The following is a 19,262-nucleotide window of genomic DNA, read 5'->3' as shown; positions in this document are numbered from 1 at the left end:
AAGCAATAAAAAAGAATGATGAATCCACACATGATCCTGTGGTGAGTTTTGACAGCATTGTGTTATGTAAACAGCCAGGCTGAGGGCACATGTGTCTCTTGACTCCTTTGTTGATGAGGAGGGGAATGTGGGGGCATACACAGCAAGGAGGGTTCCTTATCAAAGATTTTCAAACTATGTCCAAAGTGGGCATATTTTATTAGATATTAATTATACTTTTTTAAAAAAGATTTTTACCTGCGACTTGGTAGCACACACCTTTACTCCCAGCACTCAGCGGCAGAGGCAAATGGATCTCTGAGATTGAGGCCAGCCTGGTCTACAGACTGAGTTCCAGGACAGGCAAGGCTACACAGAAATAACCTATCTTGAAACAAACAAACAAAACCCCAAAACAAAACCACCACCAACAACAAAAACAAGGGAAGAACAGAAAGAGAATACACATTACTTTTTGCCTTAAAAATATCTTGCTTTTTCCTTTTTAAAACATTAGGCATTTTGGATTTTTAATAAAATTATTTTTATGTACATGAGCATTCTGTCTGCATGCATATCTGCCCACCACTTGTATGGTTGGCACCGAAAAAGGCCAGAGACCATAATGGATTCCCAGAAACTGAAGTTAATGATGGTTATGAGATGCCATGTGGGTGCTTTTCTGGAAGAGCAGTCAATGCTCTAATCTGGTGAGCCATCTCTTCAGTCCCAAAGAAGTTGTTTTTAAAAGTTAAAAAGTAGGAACTATTTCAAAATTGGGCAAATACTACTTTCCATTAATTTCTCTAGAGCTGAACTAGAAACTACACAAAGGGGCAGGAGAACATACTGAGAACAAACATAGTTCAAATGTCTCTTTCTCATTGTTTGCATCTAGAAACTTTAGAAATCAGTTGTTCCATTGTGGGAGGGTTTGGAGACTTGGGGAGAAAACATAAGAGGCTTCAAATGAGATGGCTCAGTGGGTAAAAGTGCTTGCAGCCAAACGTGATGACCCGAGTTCAATCCCTGGAACTCACATTGTGGAAAGAGAACTGAGTTCTGCAAGTAGTCCTTGGACTTCCATTAGTGCTCTGAGGTATGCACAGGTGCACACACATACAACTTAATAAGTAAATAAAATAAACAGAATAACAGATCAAGTGGTTTAAAGGGGAAAGTAATGGACCAGGACAGAGAGAGGTGAGCTTTTTTAGAAATAAAACACACTGTGTACACCCTCCCAGACAGCAAGTGTTCCTTGAGACAGAGCCTACAGCACCAGATTGGACTAAGAGGTGAGTCTTTGTCTAGGTGGGCATCAGAGGCACAACCCTCTGCCCCCAAACCACTATCCATTGCAATCCCAGTCTCAAGCCAATAGGCAGGCCTCCAGACAAGTTGGACTACCAACATCCCCCACTAGACCCTGTAACCCAAAAGCCCCACATCCCCCAAATCCCACCCACCATCCAAGACTGCAACTGTTTCCTGAGAAAGAGCTCGCCAGCACCCGATTGGACTAAGAGGTGAGTCTTTATCCTCATACCCTAAAACCCCAGCCCCTGGGCTTTGGGCCCAGAAGCACAACCCTGCACCCCTACACAACCACTCATTATACTCCCAGCTTCAGGCCAATTGGCAGGCAGACCTACTGCAGACAGGTCATACTACCACGATTGCCCACCAGACCTCATAACCCACAAACTCCACCCCTCCCAACCCACCCATGTGACAAGATTACAGCTATTCCCTGAGACAAAGGCCATAAGCACCAATTGGACCAAGAGCTCCCACTGGACCAAGAGTATTGATCAGACCAAGAGAGGCTCCCTCAGACACAGATACCACTTGCACCAAGTGGAGAAAGAGATGAGTAGACGCTAGTACAAAAATACTGTCAACAACATAAAAACCAATATGGCTCCATCAGAACCTACATCAGCAAGACTTGAACATCTCAACACAGAAGAAACAGAAGAAATCGACCTTAAAAATGACCTTAAGAAGATGATAGAGATCTTAAAAGAGGAAATGAAAAATTCCCTTAAAGAATTCGAGGAAAAGTCCAACAAAAAATGGGGAGAAATCAGTAAATCCATTAAAGAAAGCCAAGAGAAAGCAATGAAACTAGTTAGGGAAAAAGTTCAAGATTTGAAAACTGAAATCAAAACAATAAAGACACAAACTGAGGGAATGCTGGAAAGAGGAAAATCTGAGTAAACCAACAGAAACTACAGATGTAAGCTTAACCACAGAATGCAAGAGATGGAAGAGCAGATCTCTGGCATTGAAGATATGATAGAGAAAATAGATTTATCAGTCAAAGAAAACACTAAAGTCAACAAAGTCATGACCCAAAATGTCCAGGAAATTTGGGACACCATGAAAAGACCAAACCTAAGAATAATAGGTATAAAAGAAGGAGAAGAATACCAAGTCAAAGGCACAGGAAATATATTCAACATAATCATAGAAGAAAATTTTCCCAACCTAAAGAAGGAAATGCCTATGAAGATACAAGAAGGTTACAGAACACCAAATAGACTGGATAAAAAAAAGTCCAATTGCCACATAATAATCAAACCACTAAACATACAGAATAAAGAAAAAAATATTAAGAGCTGCAAAGGAAAAAGGCCGAGTAACATATAAAGGCAGACCCATAAGAATAACACCTGACTTCTCAATGGAGACCCTAAAAACCAGAAGGTTCTGGACAGATGTTATGCAGATGCTAAGAGACCATGGATGCCAACCCAGACTCTTATACTAGGAAAACTCTCAATCAACATAGATGGAGTAAACAAAATATTTCATGACAAAACCAGATTAAACAGTATCTTTCCATGAATCCAGCCCTACAGAAAGCACTAGAAGGAAAATTCCAAGCTAAGGAAGTCAGATACACCCATGAAAACACAGACAATAGATAGTCCCACACCAACAAATACCAAAGAAGGGAAACATACAACACTACTACCAAAAAAAAAAAAACAAAAAAAACAAAAAACAAAAAAAAAAAACAGGAATTAACAATCACTGGTCATTAATATCCATTAATATTAATGGTCTAAATTTACCTATACAAAGACACAAGCTAACAGAATTAATACAAAAACAAGATCCATCCTTCTGCTGCATACAAGAAACACATCTCAACTTCAAAGTCAGACACTACCTCAGAATAAAAGGCTGAAAAAAGACTTTCCAAACAAATTTAAGAAGCAAGCTGGTGTAGCTATCCTAATATCTAATAAAATAGACTTCAAACTAAAATCAGTTGAAAGAGATCAAGAAGGACATTACATATTTATCACAGGAAATATCACACAAGATGAAGTCTCAATTTTGAATATTTATGCCCAAACACAAAGGCACCCACGTTTGTAAAAGAAACATTACTAAAGCTTAAAACACACATCAAACCCCATACACTAGTACTTGGAGACTTCAACACCCCATTATTAACAATGGACAGGTCTGCCATACAGAAACTTAACAGAGGAATAAGGGAACTCACAGACATTATGATTCAAATGGACTTAATAAATATCTACAGAATATTCCATCCTAACACAAAAGAATATACCTTCTTCTCAGCAACCCATGGAACCTTCTCCAAAATCAACCACATGCTTGGTCACAAAGCAAATCTCAACAGATACAAAAAAACTGAAATAAACTCCTGTATCTTATTGGACCACCATGCCTTAAAGTTAGATTTCAAAACAACAAAAATGACAGAAAACCTACCATCTCATGGAAACTGAATAATGCACAATTGAATCACCAATGGGTCAAGGAAGAAATAAAGAAAGAAAATAAAGATTTCCTAGAATTCAATGAAAACGAATGTACAACATACCCAAACTTATGGGACACAATGAAAGCAGTGCTAAGAGGAAAATTCACAGCACTAAATAAGTTACACATAAAGAAGTTGGAGAAATGTCACACTAGTGATATAACAGCACACCTGAAAGCTTTAGAACAAGAGGAAGCAAACTCACCCAGGAGAAACAGAAGCCAGGAAATAATCAAATTGAGGGCTGAAATCAATTAAATAGAAACAAAGAAAACAATACAAATAATGAAACAAAGAGTTGGTTCTTTGAGAAAATCAACAAGATAGACAAAGCCTTTATCAAAATTTACTAAAAAGCAGAGAAGAGAGAGAGCATCCAAATCAACAAAATCAGAAATGAAAATGGAGATATAACAACAGACAGTGAGGAAACCCAGAGAATCATCAGGTCATACTTTAAAAATGTGTACTCCACAAAACTGAAAAATCTGAAAGAAACAGACAATTGTCTGGATAGGTACCACATACCAAAGTTAAATCAAGACCAAATAAACTGTTTCAATAGATCAATAACCCCTAAGGAAATAGAAACACTCATGAAAAGTCTCCCAATTAAAAAAAAAAAAGCCCAGCACCAGCTGGTTTCAGCTCAGAATTCTACCAGATTTTCAAAGAAGAGCTAATACCAATACTCTTCAAATTGTTCCACACAATAAAAACAGAAGAAATATTACCAATCTCTTTATGAGGCTACAGTTACTCTGATACCCAAACCACAAAGATGCAACAAAGAAAGAGAATCACTGACCAATCTCCCTCATGAACATTGATGCAAAAATTCTCAATAAAATAGTGGCTAACCGAACATAACAAAAAATTATCCACCATGACCAAGTAGGCTTCATTCCAGTGATGGAAGGATAATTCAACATACGAAAATCTGTCAATGTAATACAACCTATTGTAGCGGGAGTTTTCTCCAGTCCTGCCCAGCACCACAGACCCTGCAACCACTTATAAAATAATCACTCAGAAACTTATATTAATTAAACTGATGGGCCATTAGCTCAGGCCTATCGCTGACTAGCTCTTAAACTTAACTCAGCCCATTTCTGTTAATCTATATGTCACCACGTGTTTCATGGCTTTACCTGTTGCCTTTACATGTTGATCCCTGGATGGCAGGCTGGCTTCTTCTTCCAGCTTCCACCTCCCAGCCTCTCTTCTCTGTTTGTCCTGCCTATCCTATACTTCCTGCCTGGCTACTGGCCAATCAGTGTTTTATTTATCAATCAATCATAGCAACATATATTCACAACATACAGGACATCCCAGAGCAACATATAAACAACCTGAAAGAAAAAAAGCCACATGATCATCACATAGGCTGCTGAAAAAGCCTTTGACAAAATCCAATATCCCTTCATGATAAAGGTTCTAGAGATATCAGGAATACAAGGAACATGCTAAATATAATACAGGCAATTTATCGCAAGCCAACAGCCAACATCAAATTAAATGGTGAGAAACTCAAAGAGATTGCACTAAAATCAGGAACAAGACAAGGCTGTCTACTCTCCCCATACTTATTTAACATAGTACTTGAAGTTCTAGTAGAGCAATAAGACAATAAAAGGAGATCAAGGGGATACAAATTGGAAAGGAAGAAGTCAAACTTTCATTATTTGCAGATGATACATTAGGATACATAAGTGACCCCAATAATTCTACCAGGGAACTCCTATAGCTGATAAACTCCTTCAGTAAGGTGGCAGGATACAAGATTAACTCAAAAAAATCAGTAGCCCTCCAATACACAAATGATAAATGGGCTGAGAAAGAAATCAGAGATATATCACCCTTTACAATAGACATAAATAATATAAAATATGTTGTGGTAACTCTAACTAAGCAAGCTGTGTGATAGGAACTTTAAGTCTCTGAAGAAAGAAATTGAAGAAGATATCAGAAAATGGAAAGATTTCCCATGCTCATGGATAGGTAGAATTAACATAGTAAAAATGGCAATCTTATGGAAAGCAATCTACAGATTCAATGTAATCCCCATTAAAATCCTAACACAATTCTTCACAGACTTGGAAAGAACAATACTCAACTTTATATGGAAAAACAAAAAACCTAGGATAGCTAAAAGAATACTTTTTAATAAAGCAACCTCTGGAGGCATCATGATCCCTGACCTCAAGCTCTACTATAGAGCTATAGTAATAAAAACAGCTTGGTACTGGTATAAAAACCAACACACGGACCAATGGAATCAAATTGAAGACCCTGACATTAATCCACACACCTATGATCATATGATTTTTGATGAAAAAAGCCAAAACTCTACAATGGAAAAAAGCATATTCAACAAATGGTTCTGGCATAACTGGATGTCAAATGTAAAAGATTACAAATAGCCTTTGGTTCATAATTCATGTGCTTCCATTCATTTGGCTATTTGTCCCTGTGCTTTTTGAAATCTTGGATTCAACAATTCATGCTCTTGCAGACCCTCCTCTTTCTCGATAGTTGGACACCTGGAGCTCCAGCTGGGGCCTGGCTGAGGATCTCTGCATCCACTTCCATCAGTTATTAGATGAGAGTTCCAAGACGACTGTTAGGGTGTTTAGTCATCTGATCACCACACTAGGTCAGATCAGGCTTTCTCTCGACCATTGCCAGCAGTCTACAGAGGATATATCATTATGGATTTCTGGGGACCTCTCGAGTACTCTGCCTATTCCTGTTCTCATGTGGTCTTCATTTATCATGGTCTGTTATTCCTCATTCTCCCTTTCTGTTCTTGATCCAGCTGGGAGCCCCCAGCTGGATCAGGCCCTCTGGATAAGTGAGACCATTGAATAGCTTGATCTGTTTGGGAGGCACCCAGGCTGTGGGACCAGGATCTGTCCTTAGTGCATGAGCTGGCTGTTTGAAACCTTGGGCTTACACAGGGACACTTTGCTCAGTCTGGAAGGAGGTGACAGGACCTGCCTATACTGAATCCACCAGGTTTAAATGAATCCCCAGGGGTGCCTTGATCCTGGAGGACATGGGAATGGAGGGGAGGGGCTGGGGGGGGAGGTGGGGGCGGGAGGGGGGAGGACAGGGGAACCCATGGCTGATGTATAAAATTTAAAACACATAATAATAAAGAAAAAATTTTTTAAAAAGGAAAAAAACAAAACAAAACAAAACAAAAAAAACGGAATCTTGATTAGTGAATAAAAATTGACGATTTTTTTAAAAAAAAGATTACAAATAGATCCATATCTATCGCCATGCACAAAACTCAGGTACAAGTGCATCAAAGACCTCAACATAAATCCTGTTACACTAAACTTAATAGAAGAGAAAGTAGGAAGTAACCTTGAACACATTGGCACAGGAGACCACTTCCTAAATATAACACCAGTGGCACAGACACTAACAACAATTAATAAATGGGGCCTCCTGAAACTGAGAAGCTTTTGTCAGGCAAAGGACATGGTAAATAAGACAAAATGACAGCCTACAGAATGGGAAAAGATCTTCACCAACCCCACAACTGACAGAGGGCTGATCTCCAAAATATATAAAGAACTCAAAAAGCTAGACTTCAAAATGCTGAACAATGCAATTTTAAAAATGGGCTACAGAGCTTAACAGAGAATTCTCAACAGAAGAATCTCAAATGGCTGAAAAACATTTAAGGTATTTCTCAACATCCTTAGTTATCAGGGAAATGCAAATCAAAATAACTCTGAGATACCCTCTTACACCTGTCAGAATGGCTAAGATCAAAAACACTGTTGGAGAGGGTGTGGATCAAGGGGAGCACTCCTCCACTGCTGGTGGGAGTACAAACTTGTATAGCCACTCTGGAAATCAGTATGGCAGTTTCTCAAAAAATTGGGAATACGTCTTCCTCAAGACCCAGCTTTACCACTCTTGGGCATATACCCAAGAATGCTCAATCTTACCACAAGGACACATGCTCAACTATGTTCATATCAGCATTATTCATAATAGTAAGAACCTGGAAACAACCTAGATGCCCCTCAATTGAAGAATGGATAGAGAAAATGTGGCACATATACACAATGGAATACTACTAAGTAGAGAAAAGCAGTGATAACATGAATTTTGCAGGCAAATGGATGGAACTAGAAAATATCATCCTGAGTGAGGTAACCCAAACCCAGAAGGACAAACATAGTATGTTCTCACTCATAAGTAGATACTAAATGGGAGGGAAGGGATGGCCAAACTACAACCCACAACTCCAGAGAGACTAGCTAACAGGAAAAGAACCTAGGCACGGCACATGGATGGCCCAGCGAAGGAGAAGTGGATGAAATCTAAGTGAGTGGACTAGGAGTTGGGGGCGTGGTGACAAAGGGCAAGGAGTGGGGGGTGAGAGCATTGGGAAATAGTAGGGTCGAGTTAAAACAAGGACAGAGTGGGAGTGACAGTTGTTTGGCTCAAAATGTTTGGGGGGCACCCTGGCAGGGGGATCGGGATCCACCCCTGGTGCATGGGCAGGCTTTTGGGAGCCTGGTGCCTATGGTGTGATGCCTTATGCAGCCTTGGTGCAGTGGGGAGGGGTTTGGACCTGCCTAGCCTCAGTGTGCTGGGCTTTGCTGACCTCGATTTGGGGGATGTGGGGATGTGGGGTGTCTTGGGAGGGAGGGCTGGGGGTTGGGAGGAGGGAGGATATGTGGGTGGTATATAGAATGAGTAGAAAATTTCTTAATAAAGAAAAATGAAAAAAAAAAACCACACTGTGTGAATGTGGGTGTGCATGTGAGGAACAAAGGTCAACCATGGGTGTCAGTCTTTATCTTTCACCTTGTTTGAGACAGGGTCTCTTCTGTTGTTCCTCACTGCGTGCAGGCTAGTTGGCCTGTGAGCTTCCAGGGATCCCCCCATTTCCCCCTCCCATCTCATCACAGGAGTGCTGGGATTTCACATGTCTGGATTTACATAGGCTCTGGGGATCTGAACTGAGGTCTTCATGCTTGTGTGGCTGTGACAAAAGCCTAACCCACTGAGCTCTTTCTCCAGAGCCCACTTATGAGTCTATTTAGATATGTGTCTTTTAGGACTATTTGAACTTGATTATGAGAACACATAACTTCTAGAGACATGAAAATCACCTGAAGTATTAGGGGCATAGTCCAGTGGTGGAGCATTTACCTAACACTCATCAGCCCTGGGTTTCAATCCCAGCATGAGAAAATGTCACTAGAACAGACCAATTGCTGTCCCTGTGGGTGTGAGCATACAGGGGCCAGAGGGGAGCAGTGACCCTGAAGTATTCATTTTGGTTCTTTTCAGTTTACCACAGGAAGGGGTGCTCAGTGGCATGAGGACATGGGGGCCAAGGGGACCTTGAGGGCCAAGGGAGCAGCTGGAATCCTGAACAGGAAGTGAACAACCTTCTTTCCCCTCTGAGTGCTCAGCAGGGCTGGCGCTCCAGCTGGATTGGGGCTGCCTGAGATAGGGCACAGTGGTGGCCACAGTGCTCAGGGTGACCTCTGAATCTCAGGAGAGGCCAGGAGGGGAGTCCAGTCTGGGAAGGGGTAAGTAACTGGATCCTGTGCTGCTGTTTTTCAGGAAGACCAAAATGCTACTCACTTCACCTCGGAATCATTTCCCTCACAGTGCTTGCCTTGGTCTTCATTGGGTAAGAATCCAGGCTGGTGAGGAACAGCTCCTGAGACCCTGAGCCATGAGCATCCCCACTACCACGGCAGTGATGAGGGTACTCTTGGCCACTCATACAGTGGCATGTCCAGCTTTTGCTTGTCCCCATAGGGAAGGCTTGGCTGCAGGACAATTGTTTCCCTCTGATTCCACAAATGGGGCTGGATGCCTAGTCATTTGGCCCTAGCTGTGAGGGTGGACCTGGGGAAGGAGAGGAGGCAGGCCTGGGGCCTGGACTGCAGCTCTCTCTAGATGCAGATGGTTCGTGAACACTCACTGAGCCAAGACACGGCATGCCTCCTGGGGCTTCTGTGGACACAGCCAGGAAGTAGTCCCTGATGCGGTCTTGGGTTGTAGCTGCCTGGCACGGAGAAGGGGCATGTCTGCAACTGTTCAGGTGTTCAGATGCAGGCCTTGTCCCCAGGGTCCTTCTCTTGCCACCTCTTCTTCCAGAGGGGCAGGGTTGCTTAGTCCTGTCTGTCACTTGGCCCTGTATTCCCACTGGGAATGTCTGTGCTCACTGTGCTGGGTACAGTGGTACATTTTGGAGGGAGGGACAGACAGCCAGTCTCAGGTCTGTGTCCTGAACTGTTGCTCCTGTGCATTTCCTTCCCACAGCTATGGGTTCCTGAGCCACAGAAGTCAAAAATTGGGAGACCCAGGACTTGTGACTAGGTGAGTAGTGTTTGAGTAGTGTTTGCTGTGCGTGTGTTTGTGTGTATGTGTGTGTGTGTGTGTGTGTGTGTGTGTGTGTGTGTGTGTGGTGTGTAAGTATGGGCAGTTGGGAAGTCCATTCCTGCACCTGGAGTAGAGGACATAGTCCTACACTTTGTGTTGACTAACTACCTGTCATTTGGCTTTTAAAGAGCCAGGCTGGCTCATCTGGTACAGAGCTGAGTTTACAGCTGTGCACCCCATTTCCAAGGCACCATGCAAAACACATGAGTTTACCATCCTCACCATTTCAATAGCTCAGTGCAGTAAGTAAATTCATGCTGTGGTGCAGCTATCACTACTACCATCCATCTCCAGAACATTCCATCTCATAAACTGAGTCCATCAAACATTGCCCATTGCCCAGCTGTATTGCAGGTCCTGGCACCCATCTTGCCTGCTCTATGTTGTTCCTCTGAGTGTGGCCACTCTGTAGTAGTGCCTCCCATGGATGGGGTCCTGTAGGGTTTCTCTTTTGGTGATGGTCCAGACAGACTCAGTAAGGTGTCATCATGCCACATCCCTGTGCAGAAATTTCCTTTTGTTTTTTTAGGCTCAATTTTTTGCGTTAAAAATGTTTATTTTATTTTTTTATGTGTATGAGCTTTTTGCCTGCATGTATGTTTATGTAACACATTCATGCCTGTGCCCAGAGAGTCCAGAAAAGGCCTTCATGTCCTTGGACCTGGAGTTACAGACAGTTGTGGGTCTCCATGCGGGTGCTGGGAACAGAATCTCATTCTGTAGGAGTAGCCAGTGTTCTTACTGCTGGACATCTCTCCAGGCCTGTTCTCTGCTTCTCAAGCCAGCTTAGAATACGCAGCTTACTAGCAGAAGTGGCTCTTGTCCCTTGGGACCTGACCTTTTGAGGGAACTTCACACTGATGTTGGGACTGGTCTCTGACTGAGACAGAGTGCCAGGACTCTGTGTGCCACCAGCCAAGAGAGGACCAAGGCAGGCTGCAGACCCAGGTTGAATGGTTGGCATCTAGCAGGGACAGACAAGTTCATTTTCATCCAGCTTGTGGATTAAAGTTGTCCTTAGATTTCCCAGCCCTAAGTAAGGGGAGGGGTGTCATGATTTCCTCTCCCTACCTTATGTTAAGTGAGACTGTGCTCTTCCTGCTTCGGCCCATCCTCTGCTCTCAGGGTCCTAGACATACACAGTGGCTTGGTTGCCACTGCTCATGCAGGTCTGTTTGCCTGGTGCACTGCTGCCAGTGACATGCATTCCAGGGTCCTTCCAGTCACCTTGAGTTCTGGTGTTGTCTTTTTGCAGGATGACCTATGCCCAGCCAAAGGTGCTAACACCCAGGTGAGTAGATTTAGTCAGTGCATGGGTAGTGCAGGAATCATACAGGTGGTAAAGGATGATTTGCTTGCAGTGGGGATAGTTCAGCAGCACATCTGAGGCCTGGGCCAGTCTCTAGCACTGGAAAACATAAAACCCAGAAAAAAACCAAAAACCTGATTAAGATTCTCCTTGCCCTCAGTTCACAACCCTTTCAGAGTCTGAGTTGTCTGACTCAGGTCTGGAGCCCGGAGCATCTCCTATCTGTCATTTCCCTCTGGGCTTCTGATCCTTGTTTCCTGTCTCTGTCATCAGTTATCAGAGCTGTGGTGGCTGCAGTACACTCAGTTGTTTTTATGGCTTTGCGGAGTGAGGTGGGGGTACTCAGTGAGAGCTGCTGCTGACTGGCCAGGCCCCACTGGGGAGGGTGGGCAGCCCTGGGGGTAGCTGAGGGTGTGGAATCTGAGAAGGGCTCCTGCAGGCATGTTTGGTCACATGTTGACTGTGGCTTTGTCCCCATGTAGTAGGAAAGATGTTCTTGTCCTGACCCCGTGGCTGGCTCCCATCATCTGGGAGGGGACCTTCAGCATCGCCATACTGAATGAACGGTTCAGGCTTCAGAACACCACAGTTGGATTGACCGTGTTTGCCATCAAAAAGTAAGTAGTGGGTGCTGGAGCAATGCTAGTGGGTAAAACACTTGCTTCAGGGGCATGAGGACTTGAATTTGATCCTTAACACCATGTGAAGGCTGGGCATGGTGGTATGCCCCTGTCATCCCAGCCCTGTGGGTGGAGGGGAGAGACAAGTGGATCTGGGCAGCTTTCTGGACAGCATAGCCAAACAGTGAGCTTCAGAGTCAGAGAAGGGACCCTGTCCAAAGAACAAAACAGATGAATGGGGGTTGGGGATTTAGCTCAGTGGTAGAGCACAAGGCCCTGGGTTCTATCCTCCTCTGGAGGAGGAGGAGAAGGAGGAGGAGGAGGAGGAGAAGGGAGGAGGAGGAGGAGGAGGAGGAGGAGGAGGAGGAGGTGGAGGAGGAGGAGGAGGAGGAGGAGGAGGAGGAGAAGGAGGAGGAGGTGGAGGAGGAGGAGGAGGAGGAGGAGGAGGAGGAGGAGGAAGAGGGGAGGAGGAGGAGGAGGAGGAGGAGGAGGAGGAGGAGGAGGAGGAGAAGAAGAAGAAGAAGAAGAAGAAGAAGAAGAAGAAGAAGAAGAAGAAGAAGAAGAAGAAGAAGAAGAAGAAGAGATGAATGACAGAAGACGAAGACACCCCAAATCAACTTCTGACCTCCACACAGACACACAGATTTGGGGCTCAGCTAGAGGGATCTTAGGCATCTTGAGAATCCCTGCAGCTCCTGTGGACAAAGGACTTCACAGTAACAGGACACAAAACCAACCTTGTCTGGGTGCTGCTGGGTACATGAGCAAGAGCCCTTCCAGGTGTGGTTAGGTGCTCTGTGGGAATGAGCTGGGAGCCCCATTGTCACCTCAGCATTCCTTGCTAAGATGTGGTGCTGATGATGTTGCACCCTTCTGCAGCAAAGGAGAGTGAGGTGAGGTGCAGCCTGCAGACTGGTCAGGACAGCTGAACAGTGGGGATGCTACTGCTTTAAGCTTCCAGGTAGCCATGGATTCTGTAGCCTGGACCTGCTCTGGCAAGCCTTGACCTAGCTGCACTAAGGCTCTCCATACCCCTTTGTCCTCCGTCACAGGTATGTGGTGTTCCTGAAGCTTTTCCTGGAGACGGCCGAGCAGCACTTCATGGTGGGGCACAAGGTCACCTACTACGTCTTCACTGACCGTCCAGCTGACGTGCCACAGGTGCCCCTGGGTGCAGGACGAAAGCTGGTGGTGCTAACTGTGCGCAGCTACACCCGCTGGCAGGATGTGTCCATGCACAGGATGGAGATGATCAGCCACTTCTCAGAGCGACGCTTTCTGCATGAGGTGGATTACCTGGTGTGTGCAGATGTGGACATGAAGTTCAGTGACCACGTGGGTGTGGAGACTCTCTCAGCACTCTTTGGTACCCTGCATCCTGGCTTCTACAGGAGCAGCCGAGAGGCCTTTACCTATGAGCGCCGGCCACAGTCCCAGGCCTTCATCCCCCGGGATGAGGGTGACTTTTACTATGCAGGGGGCTTCTTTGGGGGGTCAGTGTTGGAGGTGCACCATCTCACCAAGGCCTGCCATGAGGCTATGGTGCAGGACCAGGCCAATGGCATAGAGGCCGTGTGGCATGATGAGAGCCATCTGAACAAGTACCTGCTATACCACAAGCCTACAAAGGTGTTGTCCCCAGAGTACGTGTGGGACCAGCAGCTGCTGGGCTGGCCCTCCATCATGAAGAAGCTGAGATATGTGGCTGTGCCCAAGAACCATCAGGCAATCAGGAACTGATAGCTGAAATTCCTACTGGAGAGGCCAGACCTATATCCAGGGGCACTCCAGGCTGTGTGGAACTGGAAGGATTTGAGAGACATTGGTATCACCCTTCAGCATCACTGGTGCCAACCACTTGGCTCATCACACACTAAGCCCCTGGATCACTCCACCTCCAGCTCCCACTGTGTCCCTATGCTCCTTCTATTCAGTGAGATGGTAGCCAGAGCCTTCAGGACATGGGGAAACTCTGTTATGCAGTTTCCTGAAGGCCTGAGCAACCTTACTCAACTTGTCCCTTCCTCTGCTGGAGTCTTGACAGATGGCCAGTGCCCTTAAGAATAGGCAAGAAGGCAGGGAGAGTCACAGCCTTCAGGCCTCAGTGGTGCTTATCAGCCCAGCTGGCAGATCAGCACCCGGTGACCATCACCTTTGCTCATTTTTTTGTTTATTTGGGAATAGCTAGTTATCTATCCCTGGGAATAAACATATTTCTAGATGTTATAGGAGAATTTTCTTTTTCTTTTTCTTTTTGTTTCTTTCTTTTTTGAGGTACTTGGGATTGAACCCAGGGCCTCATGGATGCTAATTAGTAATGCTGCCACTGAAGTCCAGGCTCTCTCCTAGAGACACATGACTGAACTTACCAAGTGTTAGGCCTACTACATTGATTTTATTCTCTGGTTTCCACTTGAAATTTCCAATATAAAGGGATTACTACTTTTTTTTTCAGTGTTGGGATCAGATTCCATTCCTAGCCTCAAATTTTATATTTTTAGGGGTGGTGCTAGTGGGTATTGATGCTTGTTTTTTATTGATGCAGAATCTCTACTATCTCCAGCTGTTTTTTTCCTCAATCTTACTCAGCAAGGTTTTTCTGTTCTGTGCCAGAGGATGAAGATCTTCACCCAAGACTCTTTTAAGAAAGAGATTTATTTGGGAAGGAGGAGTCCAGGAGAGTGGTTGTCTCTGCCAGGGTGGGAAAGCAGGGCCCACAACTGAACAGACAGAGTGGCTTATACAGGGCTTTTTAGGGGCAGAGTTTCTCCCAGGAGAAGATTACCTGCTCAGGGATTGGTTAGTTTCATTGGTCAGAGTCAAAGTTGGCTCTGATTTCAGGGTCAAACTGTGACCCTTTCACTGGTCCTTTTTAGCCTTTTGGCTCTAATTTTAGGACCATGGTATGTTTCTTTCACTGGCCCTGATTCTAGGGACAAAGAGTGTTTCTTTGGCTCTGGTTTCAGAGTCAGGACATGTTTCTTTGGTTCAGGGTTCAGGGCTAAATTGTTTCTTTCACTAGCTCGGGTTTCAGGGCCAGAGCATGTTTCTTTCACTGGCTCTGGGTTCAGGGTCAGAGTCCTAGAATTTGTGCTCAGGGATTCGTTAGTTTCCTGCTCAGGATTTGTTGGTTTTCCTGCTCAGGGATTGGTTGATTTCTTTGGTCAGTTGGTCAGGGGCAGAGATGACTCTGATTTCAGGGATAGATAAACTGTTTCTTTCATTGGTCCTTTTTAGCCTTTTGGCTCTAACTTTAGGCCAGGGCATATTTCTTTCACTGGCTCTGATTATAGGGACAAAGTGTGTTTCTTTGACTCTGGTTTCAAGGTCAGGGTGTGTTTCTTTGGTTCTGGGTTCAGGGCTAAAGTGTTTCTTTCACTAACTCTGGTTTCAGGGCTGGGGTAGTTTTCTGTTGCTGGCTCCCTTTCCCTATAACTTAGCCCTAGCTCAGACCTAGTGCTTCATGGGTAAGAAGTCCTGGAGCTCTGAGTGTGCTTTTCTGTCAATGCTGGCAGCATACTTCATACAAGAACAATCCTGGGAAATGTTTCTCTCTAATTAAAAATGAACCCAGCCTTACTCATGGGAGAGACTTGTAGTCAGCCCTGGCAGGGAATCAGAGTCTGGTGACTAACCTCCCTCCAACCCTCCAGGCTCCTGTTGGCAGGCCAAGCTGTGGAAGCTCTGGCAACACATAGTGGCCCCACTCTTTCAGTTTCTATAGCCAGAGACCTCAGCCATGATAGTCACTTTGCTCAGCCCCGAGGGCCGTGCTGGATGAACGTTCTCTGGCTTCCTGGTCAATATTTCTATGCTTTTTTCTAAAGTGCTGACCAGTTAGTCTTTGTCCTGCTATGATACCTTATAATCACAGATGACTTTGAACTTGTGTCTCTATCTAGAACCTTCTTTCCTCAGAGCAGTGCTCATGGGGACATTTGGGCTTTCATAGAAGGAGGTGGAACTTTTAGGGCCATTTGATGATGTTCCATGATGGAGTCTCTGGGTAGACAGTGGAATGAACAGGGGAGCCTGGGTAGGTCTCTGGTGATGGTGTCCTTGTGGGCACTGGGTGGGTGCTCAGCCTCTGCTCTTTAATGGTGGGTCCAGGCAGGAGCATCACTGAAGGGCAGGGCTGCCACTCTTGGCTGCCCTGTGGTGGATCTTATTTCTTTGTGCTGAGTTTTCTTGGTTGCCTTTCTTGCTTCACTATGAGAGCCTCTGAGCCTAGGATGTTGTTCTGGGCTCCTGTCTGCCCTTATCCAAAGGCTGATTCCATCCCACCACATGCTGAGGGCCAGCTCTCATCCTACCCCTTCAGGATGCCTGTGTCTGTCCTCTCAGGTTCCGAAGATTCCTGTCCCTGTTAGGTTCCTGCCCTTCACCCCTCCCTCACTGTCCTGGCTCCTTTTCTTGTTCCATTGCTGTGGATATCACTCTGTATAAATAAAATGCTGATTGGCCAGTAGCCAGGCAGGAAGTATAGGTGGGACAAGCAAAGAAGAGAATTCTGGGAAGTAGAAGGTAGAGGAGGAGAGAGTTCCAGTTCCCGCCATGACAAGCAAGATGTAAGGTACAGGTAAGCCACGAGCCACATGGCAAGTTATAGATTAATAGAAATGGGTTAATTTAAGATAAAAGAAGTATATAACAAGAAGCCTGCCACGGCCTTACAGTTTATAAGTAATATAAGCATCTGTGTGATTATTTTATACATGGGTTGTGGGACCATGGGGCCTTGGTGGCACCTGGAGAGAAGCTCTCCAGCTACAGTCCCCAGTTTAGGAAAGACACTTACTCATGGTCCAGCATTCACTGATGACTTCCCTAAGCCACCGCCTCCAAACAGTTCACCAATCCTGCTAGTTTGGCCCGCTTCAGCTCCACTCTCCCAGCCTGTTCTAGGCCAGTGTCATGTTTTCCTGGATGGTGGACAAAGGCTTTCTGGCTGTGCTGTGTCTACCTGGCATCTGCAGGACATTCTTCCCCATCCCATCTGCTCTGACCAGTTGCTCTGTTTGCTGACACACATTCTGTGCATGGAGGTGGCAATCCATCTAATCTGGTGATTCCCTTACTAAAGGGCTTTTCGTTTCTCCCCAGTTTGAGATGATGGCAGAATTGAGCATCTGTGTGAAGTCTCCTCATGGATCTACCACTCCAGTTCTTACCTTGGGGTGAGAAGGGTGGGTTGGGGAGGGGGTGGTTAAGAGTGTTCCATTTTGTGAGATGCTGCCATCATTTCCCTTGGCGACTACAGCATTTTATACTCCTTCAAGGGTGAAAGTTCCAGTTGCTCCCTTCCTTTCCAGAATTGATGATGTGGGTGTTCAGGGATCTGTCCATTTTAACAAAAGCATGTCCTGTTGTTTCATTTTGTGGTGTGTGTGTGTGTGTGTGTGTGTGTGTGTGTGTGTGTGTGTGTGTGGAGAGAGAGACAGAGAGAGAGAGAGAGAGAGAGAGAGAGAGAGAGAGAGAGAGAGAGAAAGCACAAATGTGTGGTTGTATACCACAGTAGACATTTAGAGGTCAGAGAACAACCTTTAGGACCTGATTCTCTTTCTCTATGATGGGGTTCCTGATATTGAACACAGGTCTTCAGGCTTGTTGGCAAGCACCTCTGCCCACTGAGCTCTCTTCCTGGCTTGTGTTTTAATTTGCAGTCCCCTGATGATATTTGATGTGAAGTATCTTTTTGTGTTTATTTTACCTGTATTATTCCTCAAGGGATCTCTCTACAACTTTTCCCCATTTTTCAGTTGGGTTATTTGATTTCTGACTGCTGAGTGATGTTTTTAATTTTTTAAATTTTTTATTGTATACAAATTTTATATATATATATATATATATATATATATATATATATATATAGAGAGAGAGAGAGAGAGAGAGAGAGATTGAGATTGTTAGAAAATGCCATACATATATTTCTAATCTTGTTCAAGATATTGTATTTATACCATTCATTTAACAGAATAATGCAATTTGCTGGTCCTTGAATGTTACTATTACCAACAATTAGGATAAAAAGAAATGAAAGTTAGTAGTTAGACATTATAATTGAACTTGTAGTCATATTAGATGTGTTTTCAAGATCAAGAAGATGTATTTTAGATAGACAGGTCATCTTCAAACCCTTCAGAGATGTACAGAATATGGCATTTAAAATGTTTTTAAATTTTTTTCATTTTACATACCAACCCCAGTTCCCCCTCCCTCCCCTTCTCCTGCCTCCTCACCTCCCTCCCACTCTGCCCCCATCCACTCCTCAGAGTGGGTAAGGCCTCCCATGGAAGTCAACAAAGTCTGGCATTCCAAGCTGAAGGAGAGCCTAGCCCCTCCCCATTGTATCAAGGCTGAACAAGGTATCCTACCACAGGGAATGGGCTCCAAAAAGCCAGTTCATGCACCTGGGATAAGTCCTGGTCCTGCTGCCAGGACCACACAAACAGATCAAGCCACACAACTGTCACCCACATTCAGTGGGCCTAGTTTGGTCCATGCAGGTTCCCGAGCTGTCAGTCCAGAGTCAGTGTGAGCTCCAACAAGCACTGGTCAGCTGTCTCTGTGAGTTTCCCCATCATGATCTTGAACCCCTCCTCCTCCTCCTCCTCCTCCTCCTCCTCCTCCTCCTCCTCCTCCTCCTCTTCCTCCTCTTCTTCTTCTTCTTCTTCTTCTTCTTCTTCTTCTTCTTCTTTTTGAATGCCAAGGAGGGAGGAGGTCTTAAACACAGGCTTATAGCACAATGGGAGAACCCTGGAGGGAAGTTTGCTTCTGATTTTTTTTTTAGCTGAGGATTGAACCCTGGGCCTTGCGCTTGCTAGGCAAGTGTTCTACCACTGAGATAAATCCCCAATCCCGCTTCTGATGTTTTACAATCTTGCATCTAAGCTGTTAACGCCCAATATGATGGCTACACAGACAAGGAGCTTCCCTTGAGCATTCAGGAGGGTGGAATCTCACAGGGAATTAGTATAGGGAAGATACCAAGGTCGAGGTCAGCAAGCAATGCAACAGTTAATGAAGATGAGGGCCAGGGCCCTACAAGTCCCCCCCCCCTTTTACTAAAAAATGAGCTTCTGACTTAAGTTGCATGGGACGTCAGCAGGTCACC

The 19,262-nt window shown here is 44.8% G+C and overlaps 1 protein-coding gene across 1 annotated transcript; it reads left to right on the top strand.

Moving 5' to 3' along the window:
* The first annotated feature begins 11,460 nt into the window (after positions 1-11,460).
* LOC118582729 (histo-blood group ABO system transferase 1-like) lies at positions 11,461-13,888 on the top strand. The gene is made up of 3 exons (XM_036185807.1): positions 11,461-11,510; positions 12,011-12,145; positions 13,201-13,888. Exons 1-3 carry the CDS (start codon positions 11,476-11,478, stop codon positions 13,886-13,888), a joined length of 858 nt encoding a protein of 285 aa, XP_036041700.1. The 5' UTR covers positions 11,461-11,475.
* Positions 13,889-19,262: the final 5,374 nt, after the last annotated feature.

This window comes from Onychomys torridus, chromosome 4 (genome assembly GCF_903995425.1).
Source record: "Onychomys torridus chromosome 4, mOncTor1.1, whole genome shotgun sequence".
NCBI classification, from domain to species: Eukaryota; Metazoa; Chordata; class Mammalia; order Rodentia; family Cricetidae; genus Onychomys; species Onychomys torridus.
Note: the sequence above shows the minus strand (reverse complement) of the source record. Positions and strands in the feature narration are given on the sequence as shown.

Bases quoted from the DNA above. Each gene is read 5' to 3' on its own strand.
- LOC118582729 (XM_036185807.1), top strand. From the start codon at position 11,476: ATGACCTATGCCCAGCCAAAGGTGCTAACACCCAG. The intron at 11,511-12,010 runs GTGAGTAGATTT...GTCCCCATGTAG, and splicing joins CCAAAGGTGCTAACACCCAG to TAGGAAAGATGTTCTTGTCC. The intron at 12,146-13,200 runs GTAAGTAGTGGG...CCTCCGTCACAG, and splicing joins ACCGTGTTTGCCATCAAAAA to GTATGTGGTGTTCCTGAAGC.